Source organism: Salvelinus namaycush, chromosome 8, assembly GCF_016432855.1.
Source record: "Salvelinus namaycush isolate Seneca chromosome 8, SaNama_1.0, whole genome shotgun sequence".
Taxonomy (NCBI): Eukaryota; Metazoa; Chordata; class Actinopteri; order Salmoniformes; family Salmonidae; genus Salvelinus; species Salvelinus namaycush.
The window spans coordinates 8222670-8249028 of NC_052314.1; the positions used below are offsets into that span (position 1 = coordinate 8222670).

The window sequence follows — 26359 nt, forward strand, 5'->3', positions numbered from 1 at the left end:
AATCAATCAGCAAAGGGTCTTGAGGGGATTCAGAGGTGTATAGCGCAGAATAAAATTGTTTGAATTGATCATTGATCTCTTTATGTATAACTGTGGTGGCACCAGACGGGGTCCTTATTTGTGGGATTAAACGTGAGGCCTCAGATTTACGGATCTGATGTGCAAGGAGTTTACTGGCCTTGTCGCCTTGTTCATACACTCTGTACCGAGCTCGCAAGAGTAACTGTTCAGCTTGCCTGGTAGAAAGCTCATCAAATTCAGATTGGAGTAGTTGGCGCTCTTTATGCAGATCAGAGGAAGGAACCGTGGCATACTTCTCATCCAATGTGGCTATGGATTCGCTCAGGTCCCGAAGTCGCTGAGAGCGAACTCTGTTTTGGTTGGCTGTATAAGAAATAATTTGGCCACGTAGGTATGCTTTGAGAGACTCCCATATGGTAGAGCAGGACATACCTGGTGTTGAATTAGTTTCTAGGAATAAGGTGATTTCAGAAGAAATGAAATTGACAAACTCCTTATCTGAGAGTAAAATGGGGTTAAGACGCCATTGATAACACATAGGAGGTCGCTGGGGAAACTCTAGTTCAAGCACTAATGGTGAATGGTCAGAAATAACAATACTCTTGTAAGTACACTGCCGAAGGTTAGGCAGAAGTTTTTTGTCCAAAAAGAAGTAATCAATCCGGGAGTATGTTTGATGAACATGAGAATAAAAGGAATACTGTATATCTGTAGGATGTAGGAAACGCCAGGCCTCAAACATGGCATATTTCTGAAGAAAGGCTTGAATAAGTAGGGCACATTTAGATGGGCCTGTAGTTGTTCGTGAGGACTTGTCAAGAACTGGGGACATTTTGCAGTTGAAATCCCCCCCTAAAATCAACAAATGAGAATCTAAATTGGGTATAGCAGACAAAAAGGAAGAAATGAAACTTGTGTCATCCCAATTGGGAGCATAAACACTAGCCAAAACAAGAGGGGTAGAAAACAGTTTACCGGTTACTATGACGTATCGTCCCTTAGGATCAGCGATAACCTCAGAAGCTACAAAGGGAGTGGCTTTATCAACCAAAATGGCAGCCCCTCTTGATTTACTATGAAAGTTAGAGTGGAACACTTGACCAACCCAGTCCCTACGCATCCTAAAGTGCTCACCAGTCCTCAAGTGAGTCTCTTGTAGAAATGCAACATTTGCATTCAAACCCTTTAAGTGTGTCAACACCCTCTTACGCTTCACTGGGTTATTAACCCCTTTGGTGTTCCACGAAATGTACTTGATCGCATTGTTTCGGCCCCTCTGGGCATTCCCGTTATACAACCCTGTCATTAGAGCATAGAATGGAAAGGCAATGAGCGCCCAAAAACCCCAGAATAACTTGTCTCAGAGTAATAATGTACGGTGGTAGATGTTTGGAAAAAGTACAGAAAAAAAAACAAAAAAGACAGAATGACAACATTAGAACTGAACAATTCAACCCCTCCCCCCACCCCCTCCCCCCATCCCAGACAGTACCTCCCCAAACGAGGTACAAGCCTAAATAGAACATGTTCTCTTCGCACAGTATGTCTGTGAGAGTGCGGTCTTAAACCTAAACCCACAGTCCCGCTCTTTAAAGTCGTGTTTTGTTAGTGGATCAAACAGCAAAAAGAGATAATCATTTTTTAAATAAAAAAAATTAAAGTGAATCCCTTGTGCAGACGAAATTACAAAAGCACCACTTGTAGATGTATATAATTATATTCCCAGTCTTATAACAGGCATTTGAGAGAGAAAATAAAGAAAATAAATAGAATGTATAAAGGCTCTCAGCCGAAAAAAACCTAATTTGAAGTAAGGAAATCGTAGTAAGACAATCAAAAATAATAATAATAATAATTATTATAATAGTTGTCTAGTTGAATGCTGAGACAGCTTACAACCAAGACCAAAAAACTACGTGTGCGCAACGTTGAACGCTTGCTGTGCATAAATGACGCTCAGAACTTTTAAAATTTAAGTGAAGACCCCAAAAAACGTGTCGCCTCGGGAAGCATTTACTGTTTACTGGGTCAATGCAAACGGATGCAGTAAACAAATAACCAAGAATATTTTGAGTCACTGAGACACTATGTAAACAAACTGAATAGGTGAGCAAGACAGCCTAGAAAACACAGGAGTATAGTAAAACAATACAATGAAATTAAAATGACTGAATGCTTGTAAGGCAAGCACACTAGATGATCAAAACATTAGATCACATCAAATAAGCCTGAATGGGTACGCCAACTCCCCAACTATACAAAATTAGCATGTTGTAGCTAAACATAATTGTACCACAGGTGGGTTACTTACTATCCACAGTTCGCAAGCAACAGTTGCTGAACTATGAGCAAGTTCAAGACTTCTTGATGTGACGTTGAATGTGAGAGAGAGCCTCATCCGGAGATTCAAATGTGTAGTCTTTACCATCATGAGATAGCCATAAACGGGCCGGGAATCGCAGTCCGTACTTCACACCTGGATGGTCCCGAAGTAGTCGTTTGGCCTGTCCGAAAGCTGCGCGCTGCCTGGAAACAGTGGGGGAGTAGTCCTGGTAGATGGAGAAGCTCTGTCCTTGAAAGCTCAGAGTGGTATTGCGGGCTCGTCGGAGAATCTCCATCTTCTCATGGAAAAAGTGCACTCGAAGAATTATGTCACGGGGCCTCTCCCCATCCCGGGGCTTTGGGCGCAGCGACCGGTGGGCACGATCAATCAGGGGCTTTTCATCTAAGGCAAGAACATCCTTCAGCAGCCCAGAAACGAAATCCGTGGCGCGAGGCATTTCCGCTGACTCTGGGACTGATACAAGTCTCAGGTTATTGCGGCGAGAGAATCCCTCCAAACTTACACAGCTCTCCTTCACCTTTTTCAAATCCGCAGCTAGGCGTTTCACGTCAGCCTCCAGGGATGTAGTTAAGTCGGAGACATTTGTAGCGAAGGTCTCCTGTGCTGCAATCGTTGTAGTGTGCGACTCCATTGTTGTTTTGAGTGATGCGATTGCCGGCACCGTCTCGTTCCGCAGGATGGTTAGATCTGCTTTTAAAGTATCAGAAACCTCCTTTATTCGGGCCTCAATCGTAGCAACCACCTCCGTTTTCATTTCAACTATCTCAGAGCGTAGTAGTTTGATGGCCTCGAGAATGTTCACTTCAGCGCCGCCAGGCCAAGCCGCCCCCCCGGGTAAAGTATCAGTCCCCGGGCCGTCAGGCTCAGGGGAGGGCGGTGATGAGAGTGTGTCTTGTAGGTCGGGTTTTCTCAAAGTCATGCTTTTGGCCTTATGTTTCGTCGACATGCTGATATTTGGAAGTAAAGTAGTCTTGGTTTTTACGGGAAGGGATCACCAAAATAATATATGAAAATAAATACGGTTCTGCTGCAAAATTCACGTAAACCACGGGAGCAAACGGAAAACACGTCAGTCGCACATGGCGTCCCTCCAATCCCCCTAAATAGGCATTTTAACATCATAGATTTAGCCAGTGGTAACTTGTGGAATAGACACCGGCTGGAATGCGGTTTTAACCAATCATCATTCAGGATAAGACCCACAGGTTGTATAATAGACCACAACAACCACATCAATACTAGAATAGACTACAACAACCACATCAATACTAGACTAGACCACAACAACCACATCAATACTAGACCACAACAACCACATCAATACTAGAATAGACCACAACAACCACGTCAATACTAGAATAGACCAAAACAACCACATCAATACTAGAATAGATCACAACAACCACATCAATAGCAGAATAGACCACAACAACCATATCAATACTAGACTAGACCACAACAACCACATCAATACTAGAATAGACCACAACAACCACATCAATACTAGAATAGATCACAACAACCACATCAATACTAGAATAGATCACAACAACCACATCAATACTAGAATAGACCACAACAACCACATCAATACTAGAACAGACCACAACAACCATATCAATACTAGAATAGACCACAACAACCACATCAATACAAGACTAGACCACAACAACCACATCAATACTAGAATAGACCACAACAACCACATCAATACAAGAATAGACCACAACAACCACATCAATACAAGACTAGACCACAACAACCACATCAATACTAGACTAGACCACAACAACCACATCAATACTAGAATAGACTACAACAAGCACATCAATACTAGAATAGACCACAACAACAACCACATCAATACTAGACTAGACCACAACAACCACATCAATACTAGACTAGACCACAACAACCACATCAATACTAGAATAGACCACAACAACCACGTCAATACTAGAATAGACCACAACAACCACATCAATACTAGACTAGACCACAACAACCACGTCAATACTAGAATAGACCACAACAACCACAGCAATACTAGACTAGACCACAACAACCACATCAATACTAGACTAGACCACAAAAACCAAATCAATACTAGACTAGACCACAACAACCACATCAATACTAGACTAGACCACAACAACCACATCAATACTAGACTAGACCACAACAACCACGTCAATACTAGAATAGACCACAACAACCACATCAATACTAGACCACAACAACCATATCAATACTAGAATAGACCACAACAACCACATCAATACTAGAATAGACCACAACAACCACATCAATACTAGAATAGACCACAACAACCATATCAATACTAGAATAGACCACAACAACCACATCAATACTAGACCACAACAACCACATCAATACTAGACCACAACAACCATATCAATACTAGAATAGACCACAACAACCACATCAATACTAGAATAGACCACAACAACCACATCAATACTAGAATAGACCACAACAAGCACATCAATACTAGACCACAACAACCACGTCAATACTAGACTAGACCACAACAACCACATCAATACTAGACTAGACCACAACAACCACATCAATACTAGAATAGACCACAACAACCATATCAATACTAGAATAGACCACAACAACCACATCAATACTAGAATAGACCACAACAACCACATCAATATTAGACTAGACCACAACAACCACATCAATACTAGAATAGACCACAACAACCACATCAATACTAGAATAGATCACAACAACCACATCAATACTAGAATAGACCACAACAACCACATCAATACTAGAATAGACCACAACAACCACGTCAATACTAGAATAGACCAAAACAACCACGTCAATACTAGAATAGACCACAACAACCACATCAATACTAGAATAGACTACAACAACCACGTCAATACTAGACTAGACCACAACAACCACGTCAATACTAGAATAGACCACAACAACCACATCAATACTAGAATAGACTACAACAACCACATCAATACTAGAATAGACCACAACAACCACATCAATACTAGACTAGACTACAACAACCACATCAATACTAGACTAGACCACAACAACCACATCAATACTAGAATAGACCACAACAACCACATCAATACTAGAATAGACCACAACAAGCACATCAATACTAGACCACAACAACCATATCAATACTAGACTAGACCACAACAACCACGTCAATACTAGACTAGACCACAACAACCACATCAATACTAGAATAGACCACAACAACCATATCAATACTAGAATAGACCACAACAACCACATCAATACTAGACTAGACCACAACAACCACATCAATACTAGAATAGACCACAACAACCACATCAATACTAGAATAGACCACAACAACCACATCAATACTAGACTAGACCACAACAACCACATCAATACTAGAATAGACCACAACAACCACATCAATACTAGAATAGATCACAACAACCACATCAATACTAGAATAGACCACAACAACCACATCAATACTAGAATAGATCACAACAAGCACATCAAAACTAGAATAGACCACAACAACCACGTCAATACTAGAATAGACCACAACAACCATATCAATACTAGAATAGACCACAACAACAACCACATCAATACTAGAATAGATCACAACAACCACATCAATACTAGAATAGATCACAACAACCACATCAATACTAGAATAGACCACAACAACCACATCAATACTAGAATAGACCACAACAACCACATCAATACTAGACTAGACCACAACAACCACATCAATACTAGAATAGACCACAACAACCACATCAATACTAGAATAGACCACAACAACCACGTCAATACTAGAATAGACCACAACAACAACCACGTCAATACTAGAATAGACCACAACAACCACATCAATACTAGAATAGATCACAACAACCACATCAATACTAGACTAGATCACAACAACCACATCAATACTAGACTAGACCACAACAACCACATCAATACTAGAATAGATCACAACAACCACATCAATACTAGACTAGACCACCACAACAACCACATCAATACTAGAATAGACCACAACAACCACATCAATACTAGAATAGACCACAACAACCACATTAATACTAGAATAGACCACAACAACCACATCAATACTAGAATAGACCACAACAACCACATCAATACTAGAATAGACCACAACAACCACATCAATACTAGAATAGACCACAACAAGCACATCAATACTAGACCACAACAACCACGTCAATACTAGACTAGACCACAACAACCACATCAATACTAGACTAGACCACAACAACCACATCAATACTAGAATAGACCACAACAACCATATCAATACTAGAATAGACCACAACAACCACATCAATACTAGAATAGACCACAACAACCACATCAATATTAGACTAGACCACAACAACCACATCAATACTAGAATAGACCACAACAACCACATCAATACTAGAATAGATCACAACAACCACATCAATACTAGAATAGACCACAACAACCACATCAATACTAGAATAGACCACAACAACCACGTCAATACTAGAATAGACCAAAACAACCACGTCAATACTAGAATAGACCACAACAACCACATCAATACTAGAATAGACTACAACAACCACGTCAATACTAGACTAGACCACAACAACCACGTCAATACTAGAATAGACCACAACAACCACATCAATACTAGAATAGACTACAACAACCACATCAATACTAGAATAGACCACAACAACCACATCAATACTAGACTAGACTACAACAACCACATCAATACTAGACTAGACCACAACAACCACATCAATACTAGAATAGACCACAACAACCACATCAATACTAGAATAGACCACAACAAGCACATCAATACTAGACCACAACAACCATATCAATACTAGACTAGACCACAACAACCACGTCAATACTAGACTAGACCACAACAACCACATCAATACTAGAATAGACCACAACAACCATATCAATACTAGAATAGACCACAACAACCACATCAATACTAGAATAGACCACAACAACCACATCAATACTAGAATAGATCACAACAACCACATCAATACTAGAATAGACCACAACAACCACATCAATACTAGAATAGATCACAACAACCATATCAATACTAGAATAGATCACAACAACAACCACATCAATACTAGAATAGATCACAACAACCACATCAATACTAGAATAGATCACAACAACAACCACATCAATACTAGAATAGACCACAACAACCATATCAATACTAGAATAGACCACAACAACAACCACATCAATACTAGAATAGATCACAACAACCACATCAATACTAGAATAGATCACAACAACAACCACATCAATACTAGAATAGACCACAACAACCACATCAATACTAGAATAGACCACAACAACCACATCAATACTAGACTAGACCACAACAACCACATCAATACTAGAATAGACCACAACAACCACGTCAATACTAGAATAGACCACAACAACAACCACGTCAATACTAGAATAGACCACAACAACCACATCAATACTAGAATAGATCACAACAACCACATCAATACTAGACTAGATCACAACAACCACATCAATACTAGACTAGACCACAACAACCACATCAATACTAGAATAGATCACAACAACCACATCAATACTAGACTAGACCACCACAACAACCACATCAATACTAGAATAGACCACAACAACCACATCAATACTAGAATAGACCACAACAACCACATTAATACTAGAATAGACCACAACAACCACATCAATACTAGAATAGACCACAACAACCACATCAATACTAGAATAGACCACAACAACCACATCAATACTAGAATAGACCACAACAACCACATCAATACTAGAATAGACTACAACAACCATATCAATACTAGAATAGACTACAACAACCACATCAATACTAGAATAGACCACAACAACCACATCAATACTAGAATAGACCACAACAACCACATCAATACTAGAATAGACCACAACAACCATATCAATACTAGAATAGCCCACAACAAGCACATCAATACTAGACTACAACAAGCACATCAATACTAGAATAGACCACAACAACCACAACAATACTAGAATAGACCACAACAACCACATCAATACTAGAATAGCCCACAACAACCACATCAATACTAGACTACAACAAGCATATCAATACTAGAATAGACCACAACAACCACAACAATACTAGAATAGACCACAACAACCACATCAATACTAGAATAGACCACAACAACCACATCAATACTAGACTAGATCACAACAACCACATCAATACTAGAATCGATCACAAAAACATAGGTATATACATACACTGTAACACAAAGGTGAGACTGTCTGAGGTTGTGTTACCTTTCTTGGGCCTGAAGATAAGGTTGTTGCGGACCATGTGTATGGCGATGAGCATCAGCAGCACAGACATGAAGGGGATGAGGAAGCCCAGGTTGTTGGCCACTGACTGCTGGATGTAGGCGATTCCCAGAAACACTATCGTCGAGTTCAGGTTCACCAGCCAGTAGAACCTGAGAGGACAACATAATGACCAGGCTTGAGGGGAAACTTTTCGGAATGAAATGCAGGCCCTGTGATCTCCACATTAATCTTGGTACCCTTAACCAAATCAGCTAGTCCCTGAGAGACTATATACACTGCTCAAAAAAATAAAGGGAACACTTAAAAAACACAATGTAACTCCAAGTCAATCACACTTCTGTGAAATCAAACTGTCCACTTAGGAAGCAACACTGATTGACAATAAATTTCACATGCTGTTGTGCAACTGGAATAGACAACAGGTGGAAATTATAGGCAATTAGCAAGACACCCCCAATAAAGGAGTGGTTCTGCAGGTGGTGACCACAGACCACTTCTCAGTTCCTATGCTTCCTGGCTGATGTTTTGGTCACTTTTGAATGCTGGCGGTGCTTTCACTCTAGTGGTAGCATGAGACGGAGTCTACAACCCACACAAGTGGCTCAGGTAGTGCAGCTCATCCAGGATATTACACATCAACAGGAGCTGTGGCAAGAAGTTTTGCTGTGTCTGTCAGCGTAGTGTCCAGAGCATGGAGGCGCTACCAGGAGTCAAGCCAGTACATCAGGAGACGTGGAGGAGGCCGTAGGAGGGCAACAACCCAGCAGCAGGACCGCTACCTCCGCCTTTGTGCAAGGAGGAGCACTGCCAGAGCCCTGCGAAATGACCCCCAGCAGGCCACAAATGTGCATGTGTCTGCTCAAACGGTCAGAAACAGACTCCATGAGGGTGGTATGAGGGCCCGACGTCCACAGGTGGGGGTTGTGCTTACAACCCAACATCGTGCAGGACGTTTGGCATTTGCCAGAGAACACCAAGATTGGCAAATTCGCCACTGGCGCCCTGTGCTCTTCACAGATGAAAGCAGGTTCACACTGAGCACATGTGACAGACGTGACAGAGTCTGGACACGCCGTGGAGAACGTTCTGCTGCCTGCAACATTCTCCAGCATGACCGGTTTGGCGGTGGGTCAGTCATGGTGTGGGGTGGCATTTCTTTGGGGGCCGCACAGCCCTCCATGTGCTCGCCAGAGGTAGCCTGACTGCCATTAGGTACCGAGATGAGATCCTCAGACCCCTTGTGAGACCATATGCTGGTGCGGTTGGCCCTGGGTTCCTCCTAATGCAAGACAATGCTAGACCTCATGTGGCTGGAGTGTGTCAGCAGTTCCTGCAAGAGGAAGGCATTGATGCTATGGACTGGCCCGCCCGTTCCCCAGACCTGAATCCAATTGAGCACATCTGGGACATCATGTCTCGCTCCATCCACCAACGCCAAGTTGCACCACAGACTGTGCAGGAGTTGGCGGATGCTTTTGTCCAGGTCTGGGAGGAGATCCCTCAGGATACCATCCACCACCTCATCAGGAGCATGCCCAGGCGTTGTAGGGAGGTCATACAGGCACGTGGAGGCCACACACACTACTGAGCCTCATTTTGACTTGTTTTAAGGACATTACATCAAAGTTGGATCAGCCTGTAGTGTGGTTTTCCATTTTGAGTGTGACTCCAAATCCAGACCTCCATGGGTTGATAAATTTGATTTCCATTGATAATTTTTGTGTGATTTTGTTGTCAGCACATTCAACTATGTAAAGAAAAAAGTATTTAATAAGAATATTTCATTCATTCAGATCTAGGATGTGTTATTTTAGTGTTCCCTTTATTTTTTTGAGCAGTGTATATCAACACAGAGATTGGCAAAAGATACATCAAAATGGATCTTGTTACAAATACAATATTCTCTAAAGAACGATGTATCAAACTAAAATACAATATACTTTTGTAGTTGTAGTTAGATAAACTACAAATACATACAGGTAAATACATTTACAAGTACACACCTTCACTACAATATTCTCCCTTCACTACAAGATTCTCAGTAATGCTAACATTTATTTTTTTACTTGCTATGACTGTGATATGTGGTTGTTCATCTACTGTACCTTAGTTGAATCCCTTGTAAATTGCACTGGTTATGAGTGTCTGCTAAATGACAAACATTAACATTTAAATAAAAAAATTAACAATCGCAAAGCACACTGGGTATTATTATTGGCCTTCTTTTGGGTGCGGAGGTCATTATTTTAATACCCAGCATGCTTTTCAACTGTTCTTTTTTACTTTACATTTAGCACAGTGATTCTCAACTGGGGATCGCGCGGGACTTGTACAGGAATATATATATATATATACCTGTTTTGAAAATAAAACATGTTGAAGGCATCACTTATTGTTGCTGACTTTACACATGCAGCGTGTCCGTAGTGGTAAAATGGCTAGCTACGTTCGGGCTCTGAGGGTTTTTGCGTTGCACACACTCACTGAACAATAACGTTCTCGCCCCACACACACACACACACTGATGCAAAGAAATTACAGATTTCTCAACATACTGTGAGGATCTGTGTTTATGCACTATAGCCCACCACCATATCAATTGTGATTGAATATTATTAGCTGTATCTGCTGTATCAGCTACATCACAAGGCTTAGTCGAGATGGAAAAACACTGAACAGTACAATAACAGGAAATGAGTAAGTGTAGCAACTGGGGCGCGGTGCAAAACAGAGCTAATCTACTCAACAACAAGAACTGGACATCCGGAGCGCCAAGGGGCTGGGACAAGCCTGGGCGCCTGCGACAGGCTGAGCAAGTTTAAACCACGCTCAGCCTCTACTGTGATAGGTCAACGGACGAGTTGGAACTATCTCTGTTACAGTATAAAAACTGTTGTTTGTGCACATTCCAGCAGTTCCTGTTTTGCCCTGCGTGGTGACACAGAGAACCCGTATATACGAAGATTGCATTTGCCATTTATTGCTTGAGTTAATTAAAAGTAATTAAAGAAAAATAGCAGACCTTGCCTTTTATTTATCCTGATACCGGATACGAAAGACGCAGCCCTTTCAATACACGGTACAAGAAAGTCACTTTGCGCATCATACCTTGCGGCCCAGCACATTGCTAAACCCACAGCAGCAGAGAAGATCTCATACTCCCTGCTGCAATTGATATCTGCACTGATTTCTTGGTAGTCAGCCACCAACAAACTTAAAACCACAACCCCTATCCAGTAGTGATTTTAGCATGCAGATCTTGGTGGGGCAAACAACCCCCCCCTAAAAAATGTTGATGCATGCCAGCAAACCCACAACACAACACTAAACAATACATTAATTGCACTATAACGGGAACAAATGATGCCCACACAATTAAAGCTGTCCCAACACCTTACCACTGCTACACCTGGCTATCAGCGGAGCCTTGTCTGGCAGCGAACCAGTTCATTCCTTTAGAAAAAAACATAGCTGGCATGACTGACTTGCTTAAACAAATGTGGTTTTAACTGACAATTGAGATGTGCAAACTATGGCATAAGGGGACGACGAGCGGATAAGAGGCAATCCGTAATTTCGATTAAGATATTCATAAGCGAGCTAGGACGGACGTAGTCAATATAACTATTTGTTCAGCACATTTGAAATGTACAGCGACAGAATTCAGAACATTGGCCGTTCTTACAATATTCTCTCTGTACAGAACAGTAGGATAGATAAAGGGGGCATATAAGCAGACAACGAAAGCTCTTACAATATTTAATGATTAACGTTACATTTCTCTAAAACAGGTTATAGGCTACATCTGCACCACCAAGTCAGAACAGTAGGCAAAATTAGGAAGGCAAACAGGACCAAATGATTAGGGTGAGGCACATGGGCTACTAACAGCTTACTACACAACATACAATTAGTATTTCTTAGCTACAGTATACATAACTCCCTAGCATATTACATAATTTATGCAGCAGCATACAATACATTTTTGGACTCACCTTATTGTGCTGTGCTCACTTGAACGGGAAGGTGGCGCTGAGGTCATTCGTGGGTAAATTTTGTCATCAAACTTTGTCATCAAAGTCTGACATTCTCTGATTTATGGTTCTTTCAAGACAACTGGGAACTCTGGGGGGAAAAAACAAGTTTGAATCATGATGACGTCAGTGATCTTCATGTCGGCGCTCTAGAAAGAGTCCCAAGTTCCCGACTTGCAATTCCGAGTTGTATGACCGTTCAAAAATCTATTTGCCATGTCAGAGATATTTTTTTTTCAGAGTTACCAGTTGTCTTGAACTTACTGAAATCAGATTTCACAGTTCTGAGTTTCAGGTTGTTTTGAGTGTGGCAGAAGTCATGCTGGATTGACAGCATGGCCAATGTTGAATGTTTATCCTTTTAAGCTTGGAAAAGAGTCCCTTAAACCAAGATTTGTACCACACACCCACTCCACTGAATAGCAGCCTAGTGATTGCTTTGCAATGCTTGCAGTTAGCCACTGACTGCAGTTAGCCACTGACTCCTTCCAAACCACTTATTGTTGAATTTGCGATTTCCAACTTGTTGTGGAAATGTTTATGTCCAGTGGTCGGTGAGCACCGATACGTTTTTCTCTACATTATTTCTCTTCATATGACAAGGATTAAAAAGGATTTGCCAGTAGTTTGTTGACTTGATTCATGATGACTGATAGCCTGCTAGCTAAGATTTGGAGCCTTCTTGGATGGGCACTTCTAATGTAACTCCATGGCAGCACCCAAGGGGCTTGGATTTTCGAGCTTGAAAATACAAATTACATTGGAGTGTAGTTCAGTGTAATTAAAGTTACAATATACATATTTCAAATACATGTAACAGAAATACTGCCCATCTGTGTGTGTGTGTGTGTGTGTCCACCATGACTGCTAACGTAACATATCACAATCATATCAACTATATTTTCCCTCAACAAAGTATTTATAAAAAATTACATATACATTTATATTTAGTTCATTTAGCAGACGCTCTTATCACACCATAGTTCTATCAGACTTCTGATACCATTGCAGGGTGAAAGGGTTCACAAGGTGTGAACCGCGATAAAAAAAAAAAATATTATCGAAAAGTATTTAGAATTTTGAAAATACAAATTACAGTTGTGTAGTTCAGCCCAGCATAATTCAAGTGACCTAAGTAATTAAAATTCAAATATGTAACATAAACACTGGCATAAATATCTGCCTATTACCCAACACTGTTACATTTCCTTATCAAAGAAACCACACCTCCTGTAGATACAGAGTACACAGTCAAGTAGGAAGACACTCCCTGTCCTCTGGTATAGAGCTCAATGAAACAGAAAGTCATATTTGACACTGCCATTGCTTAACCTACAGGAGAAAGCACCAAAATAGCCGACAATCTAGAAATGTTATGTTGCTCCATCTGTCTGGATCTACGGAAGGATCCTGTTACTTTTCCCTTCAGACACAGCTGTATGCAACGTCATCTTAGTTTGACTTCCATCCAAACCACATCCTCTGTAGACACAGAGTTTCACAGCCCAGTAGGAAGCCACTCCCTCAATGAAACAGAAAATAATCTGACAAACTGTTGCTCAACTTTCGGGTGAAAGCACCAAAATGGCTGACAATCAGGAACTGTTCTGTTGCTCCATCTGTCTGGATCTACTGCAGGATCCGGTGACTACTGCCTGTGGACACAGTTACTGTATGGGCTGTATTAAAGAAAGCTGGGATCAGGATGTTCTGAAAGGTGTCTACAGATGTCCACAGTGCAGACAGACCTTCACTCCAAGGCCTACTCTGAAGAGAAACACCGTGCTGGCGGAAGTGTTGGAGAATTTGAAAATGGCAGATTTCCAAGGTACCACTCCTGCACACTGTTATGCTAAACCTGAATATGTGGAGTGTGATGTCTGCACTAGGAAAAAACTCAAAGCTGTCAAGTCCTGTCTGGTGTGTCTGACCTCTTACTGTGAGACTCATCTCCAGCCTCACTACTATGTGCCCCCACTAAAGAAGCATAAGCTTGTCAATGCAGTGACAGATCTACAGGAGAAGATTTGCCCTCATCATGACAAACTGCTGGAGGTTTACTGTCGTACCGATCAGAAGTGTATCTGTCTGCTGTGTGTGATGGATGAACATAAAGGCCATGATACAGTGTCAGCTGCAGCAGAGAGGACTGAGAAACAGGTAATATGCTGAATATTACTCTCCCATTATATGCAGTATACTTGTTTACATAAAGAATTGCATCATTATTGGACGGATCAAACCACATGACATTAATGTCAACCGATCCAACAAAAAATGGAATCTATTAGCATACCTTCAATGTAATATCCACCATTATAGAGTAGCAAGTGCAACATAACCCAGGCCAAAAACTAGAATCTATTAGCATGCCTTCAATGTAATATCCATCATTATAGAGTAGCAAGTGCAACGTAACCCAGGCAGGTCCATCTCTCCAGCCCTCACTAAAACATTAAGGGTGTGTTTCCCAGACACCAATTAAACCTAGTCCTGGACTAAAAACAAGCATAAAGTGGCAATATGTAACTTTTTGGGCACCTGACCAAATTAACATAGAAATGTGAGTTATAGGTCTGTCATTCTACTTGAAAGCAAGTCTAAGAAGCAGTACATATGTTCTATGTGCGCTATTTCTATGCTTCCCGTTCTTAAATTATTTTACTTTCGGTTTTGTTCACCAGCTTCAAACAGCTGAAACAACAATATTTTTGGTGATGGAAAATATATTTCTCAGTGGTTTAGATTGTACAATGACTCTCTACACTATACTTGCTTATTTTGTCACTTAAAATTAGGCGAACTATTAGAGTTTTAGCAACCAGGAAACGGCTGAGCGATTTCTCCATAGTGCAACTTAAATAGAGATTCTCAATATAAAATGCTGTCCAGGTTAGGCTTGATCTGTGTCTGGGAAACCACCCCAACATGCTGTTTAGTCCAGGTTAGGCTTGATCTGTGTCTGGGAAACCACCCCAACATGCTGTTTAGTCCAGGATTAGGCTTGATCCGTGTCTGGGAAACCACCCCAGCATACTGTTTAGTCCGGGATTAGGCTTGATCCGTGTCTGGGAAACCACCCCAGCATACTGTTTAGTCCAGGATTAGACTTGATCCGTGTCTGGGAAACCACCCCAACATGTAGACAACTTAAATAAGTATGCTGAACTCTCAAAGAGATGTCCTTTTGGTAAGGCAGAGTTTATATTAGTAAAATATGTTATGTGATGTTTGGTATGGCAGAGTTTCTACTAGTAAAGTATGTAATGTGTTTTTGAGCAGCAACAGTTGGGAGAAACACAGGAGGAAGGGAAGCAGAGAGCCCAGAGGAGAGAGAAGGAGGTGCAGGAGCTGAGACAGGCTGTAGATGCCATTAAGGTGAGTTTAAATCAAGGTTCAAATGATGTGGGTGTCAATGGTTCTGGGGCTCTGGGTTTGGGGAGCCAAGAGGAACAGTCCTGGTGAGAGCTGTGTTTTTCTGTCTTAACAGGAGTCTTCATGGGTAGCCGTGGATGACTTTGAGAGAATGTGTACCATGCACGTCCTTTCATATATCCGCTCCATTGAGAGAAAGCGTTCTGAGGTGAAGGAGCAGATCAAGGCCCAGGAGACGGCTGGAGTGAGTCAGGCTGAAGGACTTCTGAAGCAACTGGAGCAGGAGGTTTCTGAGTTAAAGAGGAGAGATTCTGAGCTGGAGCAGCTGTCACACACAGAGGATCACATCCATTTCCTCCAGGTAACGTTACTCTCTGTCTTAGACAATGTTGTCAGTGAATTCTGTTTGAGCTCCAGAAGTCCTTGACTCAATTCATTCTGAATTTATTTTCAGAGTATCGATTCTCTCTGTGACCCTCCTGGACCAAAGGCATTTCCTAGCAGTTTGGAAGCAGTGAAGAAATTTGTCTCTGAACAGAAAGAGCGAATGGAAAATACATGCAAGGAGGAAACCGACAAGATCTTGAGTTGTCTTGAAAAAAAAATGTGTATGGCTAGTAGAATCTTATCTACATTGAACCAAAATATAAACGCAACATGTCAAGTGTTGGTCCCATGTTTCATGAGCTAAAATAAAAGATCCCAGAAATGTTCCATCAAAAATAGATTATTTATCTCAAATGTTGTGCAAAACTTTGTTTACATCCCTGTTAGTGAGCATTTCTCCTTTTCCAAGATAATCCATCCAACTGACAGGTGTGGCATATCAAGAAGCTGATTAAACAGCATGATCATTACACAGGTGCACCTTGTGCTGGGGACAATAAAAGGCCACTCTAAAATGTGCAGTTTTCTCACACAACACAATGCCACAGATGTCTCAAGTTTTGAGGGACTGTAATTGGCATATTGACTGCAGGAATGTCCACCAGAGCTGTTGCCAGAGAATTTAATGTTAATTTCTCTACCATAAGCTACCTCCAACAGCGTTTTAGAGAATTTAGCAGTACATCCAACCAGCCTCACAACCACATGTATGGTGTTGTGTGGCCAAGCGGTTTGCTGATGTCAATGTTGTGAACAGAGTGCCCCATGGTGGCGGTGGTGTTATGGTATGGGCAGGCATAAACTACCGACAATGAACACAATTGCATTTTATCGATGGCAATTTGAATGCACAGAGATACTGTGTCTGTGAACAACATATGCATTATCTCTGTAATTCCCAGTCATGTGAAATACATAGAATAGGGCCTAATGAATTTATTTCAATATATTTAGGTTCATTATAATTTATACATATGGTATGTCAAGTGAAAAAATCATAAAATCATTATTAAGGTGGTTGAATTGCAGTGAGAAGTAATACATAATGTTTGAACTTTCTCTTGGTACGTTTCTGGTTAAAGTAATAAGAGTTTTGTAATTCTAAGGTAAAAGTTTTGTGAATGACTCTAACTCTATCTGTCTTCACAGTGACAAATCCATCTTCACCACCTGTGCAAGAGTACAGCACGAGAAGTGGATTTTTGAAAAGTGAGTAATAATTATTTTTGCCTCTGGCGCTCTTCTTCGGTATAATGGTGTTCGCAACAATTACATGTGCATTCCGCCACCTACTGTGCGGCTGGATAATAAAGCTCCCAAAAAATGAAATATTGAGGGACACACCCACTCATTCAAGGGTTTTTCTTTAATTCATGAGGTAGTCACCTGGAATGCATTTTATTTAACACGTGTGCCTTGTTAAATGTTAATTTGTGGAATTTATTAATGCGTTTGAGCCAATCAGTTGTGTTGTGACAATGTAGGGGTGGTATACAGAAGATAGCCCTATTTGGTAAAAGACCAAATCCATATTATGGCAAGAACAGCTCAAATAAGCAAAGAGAAACGACAGTCCATCATTACCTTAAGACAGGAAGGTCAGTCAATCAAGTGCAGTCAAAAAAAACAAACGCATGATGAAACTGGCTCTCATGAGGACCGCCCCAGGAAAGGAAGACCCAGAGTTACCTCTGCTGCAGAGGATAAGTTCATTAGAGTTACCAGCCTCAGAAATTGCAGCCCAAATAAATGCTTCAGAGTTCAAGTAACAGACACATCTCAACATCAACTGTGATGAGTCGGTTCTGACCTAGAATATGTGGACAACTATAAATACCTAGGTGTCTGGTTAGACTAACTTTCCTTGCAGACTCATATTAAACAGCTCCAATCCAAAATCAAATCTAGAATCGGCTTTCTATTTCGCAACAAAGCCTCCTTCATTCACGCTGCCAAACTTACCCTAGTAAAACTGACTATCCTACCGATCCTCGACTTTGGCGATGTCTTCTACAAAATAGCTTCCAATACTCTACTCAGCAAACTGGATGCAGTCTATCACAGTGCCATCCGTTTTGTTACCAAATCACCTTATACCACCCACCACTGCGACCTGTATGCTCTAGTCGGCTGGCCCTCGCTACATATTCGTCGCTAGACCCACTGGCTCCAGGTCATCTATAAGTCTATGCTAGGTAAAGCTCCACCTTATCTCAGTTCACTGGTCACGATAACACCCACCCGTAGCACACGTTCCAGCAGGTATATCTCACTGATCATCCCCAAAGCCAACACCTCATTTGGCCGCCTTTCCTTCCAGTTCTCTGCTGCCAGTGACTGGAGCGAATTGCAAAAATCGCTGAAGTTGGAGACTTATATTTCCCTCACCTACTTTAAACATCAGCTATCTGAGCAGCTAACCGATCGCTGCAGCTGTACATAGTCCATCTGTAAATAGCCCACCCAATCTACCTACCTCATCCCCATACTACAACTACAACATTTTCAGACAAGATAGAACGACCAAAGGGGGCGGTGTTGCAATCTACTGCAGAGATAGCCTGCAGAGTTCCGTCCTACTATCCAGGTCTGTACCCAAACAATTTGAACTTCTACTTTTAAAAATCCACCTCTCTAAACACAAGTCTCTCACCGTTGCCGCCTGCTATAGACCACCCTCTGCCCCCAGCTGTGCTCTGGACACCATATGTGAACTGATTGCCACCCATCTATCTTCAGAGCTCGTGCTGTTAGGTGATCTAAACTGGGACATGCTTAACACCCCAGCCATCCTACAATCTAAGCTTGATGCCCTCAATCTCACACAAATTATCAATGAACCTACCAGGTACCACCGCAAAGCCGTAAACACGGGCACCCTCATAGATATCATCCTAACCAACTTGCCCTCTAAATACACCTCTGCTGTTTTCAACCAAGATCTCAGCGATCACTGCCTCATTGCCTGCATCCGTAATGGGTCGGCGATCAAACGACCTCCACTCATCACTGTCAAACGCTCCCTGAAACACTTCAGCGAGCAGGCCTTTCTAATCGACCTGGCCCGGGTATCCTGGAAGGATATTGACCTCATCCCATCAGTAGAGGATGCCTGTCTATTTTTTTTAAATGCCTTCCTCACCATCTTAAATAAGCATGCCCCATTCAAGAAATTTAGAACCAGGAACAGATATAGCCCTTGGTTCGCTCCAGACCCGACTACCCTTAACCAACACAAAAACATCCTATGGCATTCTGCATTAGCATCGAACAACCCCCGTGATATGCAACTTTTCAGGGAAGTTAGAAACCAATATACACAGGCAGTTAGAAAAGCCAAGGCTAGCTTTTTCAAGCAGAAATTTGCTTCCTGCAACACAAACTCAAAAAAGTTCTGGGACACTGTAAAGTCCATGGAGAATAAGAACACCTCCTCCCAGCTGCCCACTGCACTGAGGATAGGAAACTCTGTCACCACCGATAAATCCACTATAATTGAGAATTTCAATAAGCATTTTTCTACGGCTGGCCATGCTTTCCACCTGGCTACCCCTACCCCGGTCAACAGCACTGCCCTCCCCTCTGCTACTCGCCCACGCCTTCCCCATTTCTCTTTCTCCCAAATACAGTCAGCTGATGTTCTGAAAGAGCTGCAAAATCTGGACCCTTACAAATCAGCCGGGCTAGATAATCTGGACCCTTTCTTTCTAAAACTATCTGCTGAAATTGTTGCCACCCCTATTACTAGCCTTTTCAACCTCTCTTTCGTGTCGTCTGAGATTCCCAAAGATTGGAAAGCAGCTGCGGTTATCCCCCTCTTCAAACACTCTTGACACTCTTGACCCAAACAGCTACAGACCTATATCTATCCTACCCTGCCTTTCTAAGGTCTTCGAAAACCAAGTCAACAAACAGATTACCGACCATTTCGAATCCCACCACACCTTCTCCGCTATGCAATCTGGTTTCAGAGCTGGTCATGGGTGCACCTTAGCCACGCTCAAGGTCCTAAATGATATCTTAACCGCCATCGATAAGAAACAATACTGTGCAGCCGTATTCATTGACCTGGCCAAGGCTTTCGACTCTGTCAATCACCACATCCTCATCGGCAGACTCGACAGCCTTGGTTCCTCAAACGATTGCCTCGCCTGGTTCACCAACTACTTCTCTGATAGAGTTCAGTGTGTCAAATCGGAGGGCCTGTTGTCCGGGCCTCTGGCAGTCTCTATGGGGGTGCCACAGGGTTCAATTCTTGGGCCGACTCTCTTCTCTGTATACATCAATGATGTCGCTCTTGCTGCTGGTGAGTCTCTGATCCACCTCTATGCAGACGACACCATTCTGTATACTTCTGGCCCTTCTTTGGACACTGTGTTAACAACCCTCCAGACGAGCTTCAAAGCCATACAACTCTCCAACTGCTCTTAAATACAAGTAAAACTAAATGCATGCTCTTCAACCGATCGCTGCCTGCACCTGCCCGCCCGTCCAGCATCACTACTCTGGACGGTTCTGGCTTAGAATATGTGGACAACTACAAATACCTAGGTGTCTGGTTAGACTGTAAACTCTCCTCCCAGAATCACATCAAACAGCTCCAATCCAAAGTTAAATCTAGAATTGGCTTCCTATTTCGCAACAAAGCATCCTTCACTCATGCTGCCAAACATACCCTCGTAAAACTGACCATCCTACCGATCCTTGACTTCGGCGATGTCATTTACAAAATAGCCTCCAATACCCTACTCAATAAATTGGATGCAGTCTATCACAGTGCCATCCGTTTTGTCACCAAAGCCCCATATACTACCCACCACTGCGACCTGTACGCTCTCGTTGGCTGGCCCTCACTTCATACTCGTTGCAAAACCCACTGGCTCCAGGTCATCTACAAGACCCTGCTAGGTAAAGTCCCCCTTATCTCAGCTCGCTGGTCACCATAGCAGCACCCACCTGTAGCACGTGCTCCAGCAGGTATTTCTCTCTGGTCACCCCCAAAACCAATTCCTCCTTTGGCCGCCTCTCCTTCCAGTTCTCTGCTGCCAATGACTGGAACGAACTACAAAAATCTCTGGAACTGGAAACACTTATCTCCCTCACTAGCTTTAAGCACCAGCTGTCAGAGCAGCTCACAGATTACTGCACCTATACATAGCCCATCTATAATTTAGCCCAAACAACTACCTCTTCCCCTACTGTATTTATTTATTTAGCTCTTTTGCACCCCATTATTTCTATTTCTACTTTGTACATTCTTCCACTGCAAATCTACAAATCTATCTTCCAGTGTTTTACTTGCTATATTGTATTTACATCGCCACCATGGCCTTTTTTTGCCTTTACCTCCCTTATCTCACCTCATTTGCTCACATTGTATATAGACTTATTTTTGTACTTTATTATTGACTGTATGTTTTTGTTTTACTCCATGTGTAACTCTGTGTTGTTGTATGTGTCGAACTGCTTTGCTTTCTCTTGGCCATGTCGCAATTGTAAATGAGAACTTGTTCTCAACTTCCCTACCTGGTTAAATAAAGGTGAAATAAAATAAATAAATAAAAGTCCAAATTTGAGATATTTGGTTCCAACCGCCATGTCTTTGTGAGACGCAGAGTAGGTGAACAGATTATCTCCGCATGTGTGGTTCCCACAGTGAAGGATGGAGGAGGAGGTGTGATGGTGCTTTGCTGGTGACACTGTCAGTGATTTATTTCGAATTCAAGGCATACTAAACCAGCATGGCTACCACAGCATTCTGCAGCGATACGCCATCCCATCTGGTTTGCGCTTAGTGGGACTATCATTTGTCTTCAACAGGACAATGACCCAGCACACCTCCAGGCTGTGTAAGGGCTATTTAAGCTTTTAACTGATGTATAACACTTGTATTTTCATGAATGCTTAATATTACGAATGTTGCATTTTTGAATTTCACACTCTGCAATTTCACCGGATGTTGGCCAGATGGGACGCTAGCATGCCATTGATCAGCAAGAAGTTTTAACCAAGCAGGAGGGTGATGGAGTGCTGCATCAGATGACCTGGCCTCCACAATCCCCCGACCTCAACCCAATTGAGATGGTTTGGGATGAGTTGGACCGCAGAGTGAAGGAAAAGCAGCCAACAAGTGCTCAGCATATGTGGGAACTCCTTGGAAAAGCATTCCAGGTGAAGCTGGTTGAGAGAAAGCCAAGCGTGTGCAAAACTGTCATCATGGCAAAGGGTGGCTATTTTGAAGAATATCAAATATATTTTGATTTGTGATAACACTTTTTTGGTTACTACATGATTCCATATGTGTTATTTCATAGTTTTGATGTGTTCACTATTATTCTACAATGTAGAAAATAGTTTAAAAAAAAGAAAAACCCTTGAATGAGTAGGTGTGTCCAAACCTTTGACTGGTACTTAATATATATACAAACTATCAATAACGAAAATGCAATTAAACTAAATCAGCATGCTTTTCTAACAACATTCTAATCAGATCCCTACACAGGCTCAGAAGGACATTTCCTGGCGACAGTACTCCTTGCAGTGCTTAAGCCGTGAAGTCTTGGAGGCCCCAAAAAACTTCTCAGCTTCAGATATAATGATGTCCAGCTTCTTGGACACTTATGCAGTACAATTAATAACTGTGGCTATAAATGCTACAAAATCCAATACGTGTATCAAGATCACTTGATTGACGTATAACATTTGCAACTGGTTCAGCACTGTGGCCTCTTTTTATCCTCTATGGGATTGGTGTCGTCGCTAACGCGGTTGAGCTAACGTGAGCTAATGTGATTAGCATGACATTGTAAGTAACAAGAACATTTCCCAGGACATAGACATGTCTTATTTGGCAGAAAGCTTACATTCTTGTTAATCTAACTGCGCTGTCCAATTTACAGTAGCTATTACAGTGAAATAATACCATGCTATTGTTTGAGGAGAGTGCACAAGTATGTAATTGCAATTGTATCAATAAAGCAATTAGGCACATTTGGGCAGACTTGATACAACATTTTGAACAGTAATGCAATGGTTCATTGGATCAGTCTAAAGCTTTGCACATACACTGCTGCCATCTAGTGGCCAAAATCTAAATTGTGCCTAGATTGCAATAATACATGGTGGCCTTTCTCTTAAATCTCAAAGATGATGAAAAAAACACACAACAAAAAAGTTTTTTTCATTGTATTATCTTTTACCAGATCTAATGTGATATTCGCCTACATTACTTTCACATTTCCACAAACTTCAAAGTGTTTATTTTCAAATGGTGTCAAGAATATGCATATCCTTGCTTCAGGTCCCAAGATACAGGCAGTTAGATTTGGGTATGTCATTTTAGGCGAAAATTGTAAAAAAGGCTCTGATCCTTACATTTTTCCTAATTTAGCAGACGCTCTTATCCAGAGCGACTTACAGGAGCAATTAGGGTTAAGTGCCTTGCTCAAGGGCACATTGTCAGATTTTTCACCTAGTTGGCGGAGATTAGAACTAGCTACCTTTCGGTACCGGCCCAACTCCCAGCTGTCCACTTCATGAGTCAATAATTATGCAAGCCACAATGCACACTCCTTTTGTTATTTTGTTAAACATGATATCAACACCATACCACTCCTGGTTACTTTGACAGCATCTACTTTTCTCAGTGCCTTCTTCACCATCCTTGTGACTTCAAAAGGGTTTCCCAAAGAAACATCCTTATCCAAAAACTTACTCCAACAAGCAACGATTCATCAGAATCAATTTTTGCCCCTTTTGTTCCATTCTTGGAATTCACTATTGTCCACTCATCTTCAAACACTTCTGCTTCCTCCATCTCAACCTCTCTCTCCGTAGCCTCTGTTCTTCTTAATCTCCAATCACCGCCTTGTTTCTCGATGCCCACAATATTGCTACGCACCCATTCTTTTTTCACTACCGCCTTTCCCTCTCTTTTGCACTCTTTGCCTCCTCCCATCTCTCTCTCACTCATGCACACACCCCCGCCTCCCCACACACACACACAGCACTGACCTAGTATGATTTACGACCTCTTTTGCAGACTATCGCACCATGGAAGTGGATCCCAACACAGCATGTGCAACTCTCTCTCTGTCGAACAGAAACAAGGAGATAGCATGGAGTGACAAGGCCCAGGCCTATTCAGACCATCTAGACAGGTTTACTTACTATCACCAGGCTCTGTGCAAAGAGGGTCTGTCTGAAACCTGCTACTGGGAGGTAGAGTGGAGCGGGGGGATCGTTGATGTGGCAGTCTCATACAGAGGGATCAGCAGGAAAGGTTGGGGCAATGACTGTTGTTTTGGACACAATGATCAGTCCTGGAGTTTGGTCTGCTCTCCCTCCAGTTGTTCATTCTGGCACAATAATAACTACAAAACCAACATCCCTGTCCCCCGCGCCTCCAGAGTAGGAGTGTACCTGGACCACAAGGCAGGTACTCTGTCCTTCTACAGTGTCTCTGACACAATGACCCTCCTCCACAGAGTCCAGACCACATTCACTCAGCCCCTCTATCCTGGGTTTGGAGTTGATTTAGGATCATCTCTAAAGATATGCCACCTGCCAGTATGACAATGCTCTAACAACACTCAAACCCCTCCTAACATGTTATGGTCCTGGTACAGCAACCCTAGGCTTGCTCTACTGGCATTTCTACTCACTTTATTTTTGTTAAATATGCTGTGCCAGATCCTTTTGTAAAAAGCATTGCACTGTTAAAAAAGGAGTGCCGATATTTTGGTTAAGGGTTTGTAAGCATTTCATGGCGCATGTGACAAATACAATTTTATTTATTTCGATTTTTTATTCCATTTTAATTTCAGCTCGTCTATATTAGTAGTGTCGTGGCTGAATCAGAATTAGTTAGGTAACATAGATAAATAAGATGTTTTATCTTATTCTTGTCATTAGAATGTCTTCTTTTGGACTATACTGTTGGCAGTTATCCCTTCTCAGCTAAGGCTTAGTCACTTGGGGCCCAGAGAGGGGAGAGGTCAGGCTTGTCTTCATATGTCAATGTATCTGTTAAACCTTGTGATGCTATGAAGAATATCAGAAGGGGAGGAGGACAGAATGGAGGCTTGTCTTCTTATGGGAATGTGTCTGTAACTATTGTATGTCCCCTCTGAGGTTGCCCTTATCTTGACCTAGTATATGACCTAAGAGACTCACTGTCTTTTCTGAGCTTGTCCAGGAGGGGGTGTATTTGAGATGGGGGTATCTGGAATTGACAATTGATATATGCCATTGGATGAGGTAATGTTTTGGTCCTAAGTGGTACCAAGAACGAGATTAGAATCTCGTTTTAGGAGACCAAACTGAACGATAATTTATAGCTAATGCTATCTAGCTATGGGATACTCCTCTTTCAAGTAAAAGGTTCTTTGTAATGTTCCTAAGATCGTTTGTTCGTCATGTGAGTTGAGAGGGGTGTGTCTTGGCTATAAATGATACTAAGAATTGTTTTGTAGGGACTCTCATTCATTTCAATTCATTTATAGACACTGAATTGATCTGAGAGTCAAAAAGGGCTATGGTGAAGTTCATATATAATTAAAGATGGACTTTATAATATAACTCTGACTTGTGTGTGGTTGGCTCTCTCATCATTGAGTAATACAGGAAATTACCACGACAGTAGATGGGCAAGCACTCCTGGCTTCATATGTGTTTTTGATTGTCAGATTAATCAAATTAAAGTAAGATTGGTATGACTTTTTTTTTGTCCAATACAACAGGTTAAATGTGTATA

The 26359-nt window shown here is 41.7% G+C and overlaps 2 protein-coding genes across 2 annotated transcripts in view; one reads left to right on the forward strand and one right to left on the reverse strand.

Annotated features, from left to right (window-relative positions):
* slc15a5 (solute carrier family 15 member 5) overlaps nt 1-26359 on the reverse strand; it is a 39690-nt gene that overhangs the window by 8805 nt on the left and 4526 nt on the right. The window contains exon 3 of the mRNA XM_038998578.1: nt 8789-8958. Coding sequence (XP_038854506.1) covers nt 8789-8958 — 170 coding nt within the window. The remainder of the gene's footprint in view (nt 1-8788; nt 8959-26359) is intronic.
* Nucleotides 14203-25645, forward strand: LOC120052360 (E3 ubiquitin/ISG15 ligase TRIM25-like). The gene is made up of 6 exons (XM_038999217.1): nt 14203-15003; nt 16126-16221; nt 16334-16579; nt 16673-16826; nt 17755-17814; nt 24647-25645. The coding sequence occupies exons 1-6, from the start codon at nt 14428-14430 to the stop codon at nt 25177-25179; spliced, it is 1665 nt and encodes a 554-aa protein (XP_038855145.1). The 5' UTR covers nt 14203-14427; the 3' UTR covers nt 25180-25645.